Raw genomic sequence first — 14,633 nt, 5'->3', positions numbered from 1 at the left:
ATCAAAGGTAGAGCTCTCCGATCAGCCTGGGGTATGGGTTTTTCTGATTGCAGAGCAATAGGTCTTACTCAGCAGCAGGGGGTGAGCCAGACCTTTGTAGAAAGACCACTGATTCCACACAGAGAGCAAGGGTCTTTCTCTACAGCAAGCTGATGGCGAACAGGCTTTTCTACTTGGGCAGCTATAAGATTTTACACAAATTTTATTCTCATGTACCTGGAATGCATTTTGTGACTTAATCTGAAAGTTGCAACAGGGCTTTAGGAAAACGTACATTCTTTTTGACCATGCTTTAGTGTTAAATGTCTGTCAAATGGATACATTTGAAAGTAGTGAAAATATGCTTTATTTTTGTTATTTAATCAACAGAATCATCCCTTGTTTGTGGGTTAAGGTTGTTACATCGGCGCCCTAAACGCATTATTGGGGGGAGAAATTCCTTACGGTAAGTGGATTTTCAAAGAAACATTGGTTTAAATTGTTAAAAAGAGTACATATAATTTATTTTACATTACACAGATTATATTTACTGAGCACGAGGGGTTACCATGTGCTAGAATAAGGAGATATGGATAAGCACACAGAAAACACAGAAAGACTTGGCTTTTCAAATCCTGATTTCTCCAGAGCAGAGTAAGGGGCACTGCTGGCAGCCCATAGGGGAAGATTTACTAAAGTTGGAAAGTGCAAAATTTGGTACAGCTCCGCTTAAAAACCAATTGGCTTCCATTTTTTTTTTTGTCAAAACTTAATGGAACAAGCTGAAGTTAGAAGCTGATTGGTTTCTTTGCAGAGCTGCAACTGATTTTGCACTCTCCAGTTTTAGTAAATCACCCCATAGTTACTACTGCAAGGAGGGACATTTTCCTTTTAGTAGTGGTGGCATAATTGAGAAAAAGAAACTCTACCAAATAAAGTAGTGAAAAAATTAAAATCAATTAAAAAATAAATAATCACATTGTCTAACCACCTTTAAGTAATAATTCTAATAAAAATATTTGCTTCCTCAAATTTGAGCTTTAGGCCTCTAAAGATTTTTTTTTTTTTTTTAATGAATACTTTGCCCTGTCCATGAAACGGTATAATTCAGGTAGAAGTCAAGCCAGGCTTAAAGTAAACCTATACTAGTGACAATACATCTACAATCATTGCTGCCATCCTAATACTAATACTAATTGCCTTTCTATCTCTGGCTTCAGTACTTAATGTTATATACCTGGAGCCCACATACTGATCAGAAAGTCAGAGTGCATCAGATCTTCTAATCTGCATACTTGCTGTAGTTTGGGACCTACAAAGGTATTCAAATCAATGGATGAGCACCACTGCCAGTCAGTTTGAACTTATAGAATGAGAGGTCAATATAGGTAGTTTCCTTATAATATAAATGTAGAAAATCTGTTGCTTTGCCCTTTCAGAGCAAAGTATCAAGTTCTCTTGTTAGAGCACCCCTCATCTATTGTCCCATCCACCATTACTCATCTTTTCTGTGCTCCCCTGTTGCTCCAAATGTCTGAGGGAGCACTGAGAGATACTTTTCTCTTCTTCCCATGAAGCAGTGCTCTGGTCTAAGCACCTATACATTAGGTCAGGGCACTGTCAGTAAGGGACCCAATGTAAGTTCCAGCACAGACCAACACACACATACACACAAGGTTTAAATCCAGTATGTGTCTTCATGGTGGGGAGAAGATAAGTATCACTGGGCATGGAAGGTGCTTTATCAAAAGCATCTTTTAGTTTTCCCTGAATGGGCAAAGTGACAGGCTATCATTAAAAAGGATTACTGTTTCGACATTAAGCTTCCTCTAGAGCGCAAAAAATACACTTCTATTATATATAATAGGTTGATATAGGTGGAATATTAGCTGGAAAATAATCTGTCTTGTGTCAAAGGAAAAACATCTTGCAAGCTGAAAGGATTCTAGCCACAATGTTGATTATAGAGAATCACACACACACTCTGTATTTTTATCTGGTGTAATAAGTGACAATTATTTGTTTCCACACAGAGGTGGATGGCCCTGGCAGGTAGCTCTAAGACTGAAATCTTCTCATAGTGATGGAAGGTTGTTATGTGGAGCTACTCTCATCAGCAGCTGCTGGGTGCTTACTGCTGCACATTGCTTTAAGAGGTATGTTTATACACAGAAAATAGACTTTTACTGCTCTTTACTGTTCTAGATATATATACACTGAAAAGATACTGCATTAGTAAATGATGGTGTATATACCTTCCTGCAGCTTAGTCATATTGAAATACACTGCTCAAAAAAATTCAAGGAACACTTTGAAAAAACATCAGATCTCAATGGGGAAAAAAAGCATGCTGGATATCTATACTGATATGAACTGGGTAATATGTCAGGAAAACGAAAATGATCAAACTACAGAGGGCTGAAGTCGAAGACACACCAAAAATTAAAGGGATAAAATGATGCAGCAGGCTAGTCCATTTTGCTGAAATTTCATTGCAGCATATCAAAATGGTACTCAGGAGTTTGTATGGCCCCCCACGTGCTTGTATGCATGCCTGACAATGTTGGGGCATGCTCCTAATGAGACGACCGATGGTGTTCAGGGGTATTTCTGCCCAGATCTTGACCCGAGCAACACTGAGCTCCTGAACAGACTGAGGAGCAACCGGTGGCGTCGGATGGCCCAAAACATAATGTCCCAGAGGTGTTCTTTTAGATTTGGGTCTCGTCACAGAAGGCCGGGCATTGTCGTGTACCTGGAGGAACCAAGGACCCAGTGCACCATCGTAGGGTCTGACAATGGGTCCAAAGATGTCATCCCGATACCTAATGGCAGTCAGGGTGCCATTGTCCAGCCTGTAGAGGTCTCTGCGTCCCTCCATGGATATGCCTCCTCAGACCATCACTGACCCACCACCAAACCAGTTATGCTGAACGATTTTATAGGCAGCATAACGTTCTCCATAGCTTCTCCAGACCCTTTCATGTCTGTCACATGTGCTTGGGATGAACCTGCTTCCATCTGTGAAAAGCATAGGGCGCCAGTGGCGGACCGGCCAATTCTGGTGTTCCATGGAAAATGCCAATTGAGCTCCACAGTGCTGGGTAATGAGCACAGGGCCCACTAGAGGATGTCAGGCCCTCAGGTTATCTTCATGAAGTCTGTTTCTGATTGTTTGGTTAGAGACATTTACACCAGTGGCCTGCTGGAGGTCATTTTGTAGGGCTCTGGCAGTGCTCATCCTGCTTATCCTTGAACAAAGGAGCAGATACCGGTCCTGCTGATGGGTTAAGGAAATTCTGTGGCCCTGTCCAGCTCTCCTAGGGTAACTGCCTGTCTTATGGAACCTCCTTCATGCTCTTGAGACTGTGCTGGGAGACACAGCAAAGCTTCTGGCAATGGAACATATTGATGTGCCATCCTGGAGGAGCTGGACTGCCTGTGCAACCTCTATAGGGTCCATGCTACCAGTAGTGACACTGACCCTAGCCAGATGCAAAACTAGTGAAAAACAGTCAGAAAAGATGAGTAGGGGAAAAAATGACAGTGGCCTAAACATGCAAAATCATTCCTGTTATGGAGGTTGTCTCATTGTTGCCCATCTAGTGGTCTCATTGTTGCCCATCTAGTGCCCCTTTTGTTAATTTCATGAACACCAAAGCACCTGGAACTGATTAACAACCCTCTCTGCTACATAACTGACCAGATCAATTTAATTGACTTGACGCTTTACTCTGATTAAAATGTGTTCCTTTAATTTTTTTGAGCAGTGTATGAGTTACAGCTGCATGTTGTATCAAAAATGGAACATGGCTAGCACTAGGAGTGCTGAAAAAAATGGTTAGAGCATGCTTTACACTTTCTTGCTTGTCATTGACACCACATCTATTTACTGCACTTCCTGTAGGTTTTAACCCCTTTGAAGACTAAGCCTTTTTCTGTCATTTGTTGATAACAAGTTAAAATCAGTATTTTTTGCTAGAAAATTACTTAGAACCCGTAACATTATATACATTTTTTAGCAGAGACCCTAGAGAATAAAATGGTGGTCGTTGCAATGTTTTATGTCACACTGTAATTGTGCGGCGGTCTTTCAAATGCATTTGTTTAAAAAAAAAATACACTTTTTTGAACGGTTAACAGTTTATAGACCTATAGAGAGCTGGCACATAATTGAGTATCTATAAATAAATGAGTAATCAGATACTCGATTATGTGCCAGCTCTCTATAGGTCCCCATTATCTGGGTTATATAAAGTTTATTACATTATATATTTGTGTACCTATAGAGAATTTGTTGTCACAATAAATCTGTTATTTATTATTAAGGATTTTTGAAAAGTTATTATTATTTCTGCATTTATATGTAATATACGGATTATTTATGATTTACAATACTATATATATACAGTGATAGCCCTTGCGTCTAGCTGTACTCATTTAAAGTCCCACATTTCTTTCCCCTCTTTGTCACAGTATATCATGGAGAATTGAGCTAATTAAGCCGTCTGGTAGTATTTCCATAGATTAGGTAATGCTAAGCCACCCTAAGTGCGAAGTCTGAAGAGGATGGATTTAGAACAACGATATCCTTTTTTCCCCAAGATAAAGTAAATAATTTTGGACTGTCGTTTTTGCAGTTGATTCTTTTGAAGGGGAATAGGGAGAGATCTAAAAAGGTAAAGCAGGCGCGGGAGCAAATTCATTTTTATGGAGTGTATCCTACCAATCCAGGAAAGATCAAGCCCAACTGATGAGGTCTTCCTCTAGCTTCTTAAATATAGGGGGGGTAATTAGCTTTGTAGAGGAGAGCTATATTAGGGGTGAGGTGAACTCCTTAGTAAGGGATGGAGTTACCACTAGGGATGATCGAACGGTTTGGGTCGACCATCCTTCAAATAATTTCATTAGCGCAGGCATAGGGTTCTGCTACTTTCACACCTATATGTGTGTATGTGTATATATACATATATGTGTGTGTATATATACCCCTATACAGAAGTTCAGATGTTATGCCTGCCTCCAAAGACGCCCAAAAAATGCCCAAAAAAAATGCCTGCAACAACACACCTGGGTGTGTGTTGTTGCAGTGAGGGTTATAACCCGTGTCAGATTCTTTTTCGCCATCTATGTCCCATTGCAGAGATTTCCCTTCATTTCCTGTCCCATAGCCAACCAGGAAGTGTGAGGAAATCTCTGAGAATTAAGACTTAGGTCACCAGAACTAGTAGTGTCCACAAAATTTCCCTTCTATTACTTTTATGGGGACAACCCAAAATGTGGGGATTTTCTTTTACTTTCACTTTCAATGATAATGGTAAACAGGACAAATAGAGAGGGTGAATCTCCTTAGTGGGGGCACAGACAGCAATAAAAACCTGACAAGTTTTATAATCCCTCTCCACTCTATACAAAACGTAAAAAAAGGTTTTTCCTTTAGTTATACTTTAAATAGTAGAGGGTAGGGTTTCAAACCAGAAAGGGTGGAGTTTAACCACTTTCGGACCACTTGCCGCATATATACTGCGGCAGGGCGGCTTGGCTGTGCAAAATCACGTACATGTACGTGATTTTGTGCAGTAGATGTTGGTGTTCACGTGTGCCGCCGGAGAGAACCTCCCGCTGTGTCCAATCAGCGGGTCTGGTGGCCACGATGGCTGCCGGGACCTGCCGGGACCTGCCGATCGTTTGACAGAATGTTAGAATGGTGGTCTGCCTGTGTAAACAAGGTTGGCTGCTATTCTGTCACAGAGGAAGAGAGAGATCTTGTGAAAGCTGAAACACAGATCTCTCTTTTCCTCTAGTGCATCCACTCCCCCTCCAGTTAGAAAGCACTCCCTAGGAGCACACTTAACCCCTTGATCACCCCTGGTGTTAACCCCTTCCCTGTCAGTGTCATTCATACAGTAACAGTACATTTTTTTCAGCACTGATCCCTATATTTGGTGTCACTGGTCCCCAAAAAGTGTCACTTAGTGTTATATTTGCCCACCACAATGTCGCAGTCCCGCTACAAATCACTGGTTGCCGCCATTACTGGTAAAAACAATAAAAAAAAATAAAAAGTCCATAAATCTATCCCAAAGATTGTAGACACTATATCTTTTGCGCAAAACAATCAATATACACTGACTAGGATTTCTTTCCCCCAAAATAATGTAGCAGAATACATATTGGCCTAAATTGATGAAAAACTTTGATTTTTAAAATTCTTTTATTGGGTATGTTTTATAGCAGAAAGTAAAAAATGTTTTTTTTTTTCAAAATTGCGGTTCTTTTTTTGTTTATTGTGCAAAAACTAAAACCTCAGAGGTGATCAAATACCACCAAAAGAAAGCTCCATTTGTGGGAAACAATTTAATTCAAGTTTATTTGGGTACAGCGTTGCACGACCGCGCAATTGTCAGTTAAAGCAACGCAGTGCTGTTTCGCAAAAAATTGCCTTGTCATTAAGGGAGTAAAATCTTCCGGAGCTGAAGTGGTTAGCAATGACTTGGATAAGCATTATTGTTACATTGTTTTGGCAATAAAGGTTCACTTTATTAGACTCAAAAATAAATAATACATGATAAATGAGCCTTCAAAAAGTCTTTCCAAAAAACACACTTTTCTATTACAAAATCTAACTTGGCTAACATGATAATGCATTCCCATTTCCTTAAAAAATAATTGTCATGATTTCAATAAATATATGTATTTTTGCATACCAGAGCGCACATATATATACATATATATACAATGATATGCTTGATTTCAGGCATAAAATGTTTGACTCAAGTACCTGTCCTGAATTCATACAGACAGAAATGCAGAAAATTCTTTTAACATTCTTATAAAAGGCACTTGGCTAGCTTCATGTAAAGTGAATATGAAACAGATGTTCTGCTCTTGGTAGAAAATAAAACCCTTGATCCAAAAGAGTCTTCTTGCAAGTGTACCATCTTCAGTCAGCATAATAAAGCTGTTTACATTCCAATACTAGCACTACAGTAAAATACAATTTTCTTTTGTTGTTCCCAAACAAGTAAAGATCACCATTGCTTCTTTGAGCAGTTTCCAGATCCATATTGTCTGCATTGTGAGATGAAGGCCACATCTGTTATCATAGCCATTTTGTCAGCCAAATAAACAGTAAGACAAGCTGCAATTATGTATATAGTTTTCAGTTGCTTTAGCTTTAATTGCACACTTGTTTGTTTACAATAAGTAAAATTCATGTAGGAAAATGTATTGGATGTATGCATGTATGCAGCATTTCGTTCTGACAATGATGCAGCAAGGTGAATGCCAAAATTAACTTCTCTGGATGGATAGTAAAACTCTACCAGTCCAAGACAATTAAGTGGACTGGTTGATGGGTCACTCAGCATATGGTTCTTCTCTGAAATTCATAACAGCTAAGGACAAATGTGCAGGCAGAAGAATATGGAGTGGAGCGGGAGGAGATATAACCCTAGGATCATGCCTCTGAAGAGATCTGGGCTGGGATCCTGCTGCTGGCACAATTGGATCAGTTGTGTCTCTAAGGGTGCACTCACACTGACAATTTTTTGTAACCATGTCCGAGCATGGTTCACCACCTTGGTCCGTTTTTTTTGTGCAGTGTGAATGCTTTGAACCATGCCCAGGAATGGTTATGGCTACTGGGACCACTTAGAAATGGTGGTCCTGGGCACATTTTACTTGTGGTCTAGAACGATTAACTTCATTCAAGCACACTGTGAGTGCAGACCAACAGGGGATTGGGTAGAGGATACAATCGAACTAGAGGGCATGGTTCAGTTCAGCTGTGCCCAGTATGAGTGGACTTTACTGTTACATCCAGAATGAGTTGTCTTAGCCAAATACAGTAGGCCACAGACTTTTAACAAAATGGAGAATGTATCTTGGTATCGGAGAGGTTTGCCTGTAACATTTTAGGAGAGAGTAGATCCTCTGTGGATGCAGTGGCGTACCTAGAGCATTTGAGTAAGAGATTGGAGACATGCTAAAGGAGATGGTCAGAGACTGCGGACATGGTACAGGAGATAGTCACAGACTGCAGACATGATACAAGAGATGGCCAGAGACTACGAACCTGATACAAGAGATGGTCAGAGACTGAGGACATGATACAAGGGATGGTCAGAGACTACAGACCTAATACAAAAGATGATAAGAGACTGAGGACATGATACAATAGATGGTCAGAGACTACGGATGTGATACAAGAGATGGTCAGAGACTGCAGACATGATACAGGAGATGGTCAGAGACTACAGACATGATACAGGAGATGGTCAGAGACTACAGACATGATACAGGAGATGGTCAGAGACTGAGGACATGATACAGGAGATGGTCAGAGACTGAGGACATGATCATAAGATGGTCAGAGACTGAGGGCATGATACAGGAGATGGTCAGAGACTGAGGGCATAATACAGTAGGTGGTAAGAGATTGAGGACATGATACAAGAGATGGTCAGAGACTGAGGACATGATACAAGAGATGGTCAGAGGCTGAGGACATGATACAAGAGATGTCAGAGGCTGAGGACATGATACAAGAGTTGGTCAGAGACTGCGGACATGATACAGGAGATGGACAGTTCCATCTAAGGTTTCAGATAGACAAAGAGCATCACAAAACTGCTGCAGTCTCTATAGAAAGCTAGTATAAAATAGTATAAATAGTTCTCAGGAATTCTTTACTGTGTTATATATGTTTACTTGTTAAGCAAATATTGGGGTTGATTTACTAAAACCGGAGAGTGCAAAATCTGGTGCAGCTGTGCATAGAAAACCAATCAACTTCCAAGTTATTTTGTCAAAACTTAATTGAAACAGCTGAAGTTAGAAGCTGATTGGTTACCATGGTCCATGCACAACTGCACCAGATTTTGCACTCTCTAGTTTTAGTAAATTAACCACATTGTATGCATACAGTGAAAGCAAATATGAAACATGAGTTTAAAAACATAAACATAAAGAAAACAATACAATTGACCCTAATCCTTTATATTTTCTCTATAGCATAACTTCAGCCTTTATGTCAAATGTTTGTTGCTTCTGTTCCATGGGAGCCTTTATGACATTTTCTTTTAGTATTATATCTCTCCCATTGCTACTCTTTATCTTGAGCCTTTGCTCTATGATTCTCCACAGGTTTGTTTTCCTTTGCTCTACGATTGGTGATTCTATCCACAAAGGAGTTTTGCTTCTTTTTTAAGTCATTGTGAAATCATAATTGGCAATGAGCCTAATTGTTTCTGGCATATACATTGAATTTTCTCTCAGTCTCCCAATGTTAAACCTTTAAACATGATGTCATACATTCAAAAGAGATCTTTAGACATGTATTATTAAAGTGGAAGAATGAATTACCGCATTATGACTCAGAGCTAAACCAGGATAGAAGTAAACAGACCATACTTTGTATTTGCTCGAGTGGGATATAGTTCAAAAGACAAAAAGCAATTTAAAAAATGTCCCAGAGAAATCAGTCAGCAGTTATCATTTATTGTTCTACAGTGTTGTAAGGTGAAATATAATCAGTTATTACAGTGTACTGCACACGTTTGCAATCATTTGGATTGTGCCCATAGATCTTGATTAGTGTATCACAGTAGAGAGAGCAGGTTTCTACAACATGGGTCACTCCACTGTTTCCAAATTATAGGAGGAAAACAGGAAAGAATAAAGATAAAAGGGCATAGATAAATATAAACTCCTAATTAATTGGCTTATAAGCCTCAATTCTATGCAGGTTGTTATTTTTCTTGACTTTCCTAAATATGTTTTAAGAAATGATCCTAATTGAATATATTAGAAGAAAAACTAAAGTTGAGAAATGTTGCCAGGGGATAGTTTTTTTTCTGGTAGAGGAGAATTTGCATGTATTTTCTGCCAACAATTACTTTTTTTTTATATTTTTAGCCACTTTTTGTGTACACAGTGTGCAGCATACATGCAGCACAGTGTACAATCTGGGTTCACTGTTGGCATCTGCATGGATAAATTTAATTTGGATAATGACTCCAGTGTGCATGCACAGGGGTTACATCACCATTGGCTGCCTTGTGGGCAGAAAAAGTGCTGAAGAAAATGACAGCAATGAACAGGCAATGATAATCGTGGAGCTATATTTACTCTCCTGCGCTGTGCGATAAGTCTCTATGTGGTAAAGACGGATACCGCTGCTCCAGGTGATTCTCATAGGCTAAAATGAACAAAATCCTGCTGGGGTGCACATCCTGCCACTGCTGCAGATTCCAATTGTAAGAAGAGTAGAGGAATGGTCGTACTTCCCATAGGATGTAATCAGAATTAAAGTGGAGTTCCGGCCTCAGAAACATTTTTTAGAAACAAATACTCCATAAATAGTGATCCATCGCCCTTTAAATAACTGCTATTCCCACAGTTATTAGTTTTATAGGGTATGATTTGTGTAAAATTCTTACTTATAAAATCGGTGTCTGAGCGCGGCCATCTTTGCTGTGGTCATCTGAAGCCGCAGTGTAATGATGTCTTGCCTTCTTCCTGCTTGCAGTTCATTTTGGCTACCCAGAATGCACCGCAAAATCTCGCGCATGCGCAGTACTATGCGGTCGGCATAGTACGGGTTTCCATAGGCCATCCACGTCACTGTCCATTACCTCCTGGGAGTGATGAGTAAGAGCTCCCAGGATGCATTGCAGAGCAGGAAGTAACGGCGCGGGCTGCAGCCAAAGAGGGAGAAGTTGGAAGGAAGGTAAGTATATTTTCTTAAAAAACAAGGTAAGTAAATAAAAAAAAAAAATGGGATTATTCGAATTCTTTTTCAGGTTACTTACAGCAAGCGGATGGGCCAAAGTTGCTTTTGAGGCTAGAACTCCTCTTTAATGACCGATTCGGCATTGCATTACTTTAACGGACAATTGCGCGGTCATGCGATGCTGTACGTAAATAAAATTAATGTCCTTTTTTTCCCACAGATAGGGCTTTCTTTTGGTGGTATTTGATCAGCTGTGCGATTTTTATTTTTTGCGCTATAAACAAAAAAAGAGCGTCAATTCTGAAAAAAAAAAAAACAATATTTTTCACATTCTGCTATGACATTCTCAAAAAAAATATTAAAAATCAAAATTTTTTAACATTTTAGGCCAATTTGTTTTCTGCTACATATTTTTGGTTAAAAAAATCGCAATAAGTGTATTTTGATTGGTTTGCGCAAAAGTTATCGCATCTACTAACTACGGAAAAGATTTATCATTTTTTATTGATTTTTTTAAACTAGTAATCGCGGCGATCTGCGATTTTTAGCGGAACTGCGACATTGCGGCAGACAGATCGGATCCCTAACTGATATTTTTGACACTTTTGGGGAGGCCAGTGACATTACTACAGTAATCAGTGCCAAAAATATGCACTGTTACTGTAATAATGACATTGGCAGGGAAGTGGTTAACATTGCGGGTGATCAAGGGGTTAAATGTGAGCCTAGGGGAGTGATTCTAATTGTGGGGGGGTGGGGTGAAATGATCACAGAGACATGTGATCATATATAGAAGATCACATGGGCTCTATGGTCATTGCAGGGACAAGAGCAGTTGGCTTTGTTTACAACAGCTGACTGTTCTTCTCTCTCAGCGGGGAACGATCGCGGGTGTCAGGCTGCCGAGTGGGGGTGGAAGCATACCACGATCGCTCCGATTTCTTCTTCCGCTGCGGCACTTTTTTTTTTTTTTCCACGGACACGGATGACACTTGTGTCATCCGCTCCGTATGTCCGCATATCATCCCATCCGTTTGCGGATGATATACGGACATAATGTATGTCTATGGGGATTGCGGATGTCAGCGGATGACACCGCTGACATCCGATTTTGCATCCGTTCCGTTTTTTTAATGGAAGAAAAATAGGGTTCTGTTCCGTTCCAAAAAATGGAACAGAACTGAAAGGACACAAATCGGATGTCAGCAGATGGTCATCCACTGACATCCGCAATCCCATTGACATGCATTATGTCTGTATATCACCCGCAAACGGATGGGGTAATATACAGACATACGGAACGCCCGTGTGAAAGAGCCCAAACTGTGACTAACAGCACTGCACAAAGCAGTAGACCCCTGAATTGACTCATATAGATGTTTATACTGTATGTATGATGATGATGATACGGAATTCCATTCAAAGTATATTTAGTAGAGACAGGATGAAATCCACTGTCTTAACCACTTTACGACTGCTCACAGTAATATTACTGCGGCAGAGTGGCTCGTTATCGTCTGACGACGTAGTACTACGTCGTCAGACACTCCCCCTTCTGGGCGGCGCTTGCGCGCCGCCGGAGGCTCGCTCCCGCTGTTTTCATTCACAGCGGGAGTCGGGCCAGGGGAGGAGCAGCGGGCGGATCTCCATAGTGACAGGGAGTGACAGATAGGACTGTTCAGCATAGCTGGACATCCGATCTGTCCATGATTCACTCACTCACCTCCCCCCCTACACGTCAGTAAGCACCAGGCATACATTAACCCATCCCTCTCCAATAAAATTAACCCCTTCCCTGCCAGTTTCATTTTTACAGTAACAGTGCATATATATAGCACTGATTACTGCAGTAATGTCACTGGTACCCCCAAAAGTGTCAAAAATGTCAGTCAAGGGTCCGATCTGTCCGCCGCAATGTCGCAGTCCTGCAAAAAAAATCGCAGATCGCCGCCATTACGCGTTAAAAAAAAAAAACACCAAAAATGACAGAAATCTTTCCCTTTGTTAGTAAACGCAATAACTTTTGCGCAAACCAATCAAAATACGCTTATTGCGATTTTTTTTACCAAACATAGGTAGCAGAAAACAAATTGACCAAAAATTTTAAAAAAAATTGGTTTTTACATCTTTTTTGGGGGGAATTTCATATAAAAAAATGTTAAAAATATTGTTATTTTTTCAAAATAAACGCTCTTTTTTTGTTTATAGCGCAAAAAGTAAAAATCGCACAGGTGATCAAATACCACCAAAAGAAAGCTCTGTTTGTGGGAAAAAAAGGACGTAAATTTCGTTTGGGTACGGCATTGCACGACCGCGCAATTGTCAGTTGAAGTCGCAGAGTGCCGAATCGCAAAAAGTGGCCTGGACGGAAGACAGCAAAATCCTCCGGTGGTAAAGTGGTTAAACCAGTTTGTATGTGGGCAAACCCTAATTTACTAGCCTAGTTTTGTACTGCAGACAGATTTTGTTTAAATAAATGCATTCTTGCCTTCAGAGTATAGAACAGAATGCACCATTGACATTATATTAGCTTATGATCAGGGTTATTTTTATACATTTGCTATTAAAATATATATTTTGGAGTTTTTTTTTTTTTTTTTTATCTTAAGTGCTTTTTTATAGTTATTTTACCAGTTGGTAGAGCGAGCTATTTGTATATATTAACCACTTCTGGACAGGAAGGATTCACCCCCTTAAGGACCAGGCCATTTTTTGCCATTCAGCACTGTGTTATTTTAATGGACAATTGCGTGATCATACGACGCAATAAAAAATAGATGTCCTTTTTTTCCCCACAAATAGAGCTTTTTTTTGGTGGTATTTGATCACCTGTGAGATTTTTATTTATTGCGCTATTAACAAAAAAATTAGCGACCATTCTGGAAAAAAAAAATATATATATTTTTCACTTTCTGCTATAAAATATTCCCCCTAAAAATTATTAAAAAATCTAATTTTTTAATCCTTTTAGGCCAATTTGTATTCAGCTACATATGTTTGGTAAAAAAAAATCCCAATAAGCGCATTTTGATTTATTTGCGCAAAAGTTATTGCATCTACAAACTAGGAGAAAGATTTATGTCAATTTTATATATATATATATATATATATATGCAGTGTTGGGGGTAACGCGTTACAATGTAACGCGTTACGTTAACTACGTTACTTTTTTTGGTAACGTATTAACGTAACGAGTTACATCCGTAACATCGGTAATATGTTACTTTACACGGCTTGAGTAACGCTCTTTCCTGCGTTACCCAAGCCGACATCTCGCGCGGCCGAGGAGGAGGCGGGAGGACCGAGGAGAGCGGGGGATCGTTTGTGGCCGAGGACTCGAAGGAGGTGGGTGGACCGAGGAGAGCGGGGGCTGCGGAGGACTCGATGGAGGCGGGAGGACCGAGGAGAGTGGGGGCTGCGGAGGACTCGAAGAAGGCGGGAGGACAGAGGAGAGCGGGGCTGCGGAGGACTCGAAGAAGGCGGGAGGACAGAGGAGAGCGGGGCTGCGGAGGACTCGAAGGAGGCGGGAGGAGAGCGGGGGATCATGTGTGGCCGAGGATTTGAAGGAGGCGGGAGGACCGAGGAGAGCGGTAGCTGCGGAGGACTCGGAGAAGGCGGGAGGACCGAGGAGAAGACGCCTACCACTGCAGGTAAGTGTACTGGTCACTCTGGCATTGAAAGGGTGCACACTGTGGTCACTCTGGGGCACACTGTGGTCAATCTGGGGGCACACTGGTCACTCTGGAATTGAAAGGGTGCACACTGTGGTCACTCTGGGGCACACTGTGGTCAATCTGGGGGCATGCTGTGGTCAATCTGGGGCACGCTGTGGTCAATCTGGGGGCACACTGGTCACTCTGGCATTGAAAGGGTGCACACTGTGGTCACTCTGGGGCACACTGTGGTCAATCTGGGGGCA

The 14,633-nt window shown here is 40.7% G+C and overlaps 1 protein-coding gene across 1 annotated transcript in view; it reads left to right on the top strand.

Annotated features, from left to right (window-relative positions):
• Positions 1–14,633, top strand: part of PRSS12 (serine protease 12) — a 266,504-nt gene that overhangs the window by 219,048 nt on the left and 32,823 nt on the right. The window contains exons 10-11 of the mRNA XM_082272842.1: positions 370–445; positions 2,013–2,135. Coding sequence (XP_082128968.1) covers positions 370–445; positions 2,013–2,135 — 199 coding nt within the window. The remainder of the gene's footprint in view (positions 1–369; positions 446–2,012; positions 2,136–14,633) is intronic.

The sequence above is a fragment of the Pelophylax lessonae genome (assembly GCF_965119305.1).
Source record: "Pelophylax lessonae genome assembly, chromosome: 1".
Taxonomy (NCBI): Eukaryota; Metazoa; Chordata; class Amphibia; order Anura; family Ranidae; genus Pelophylax; species Pelophylax lessonae.
This window is presented reverse-complemented; position numbering and strand designations above follow the sequence as displayed.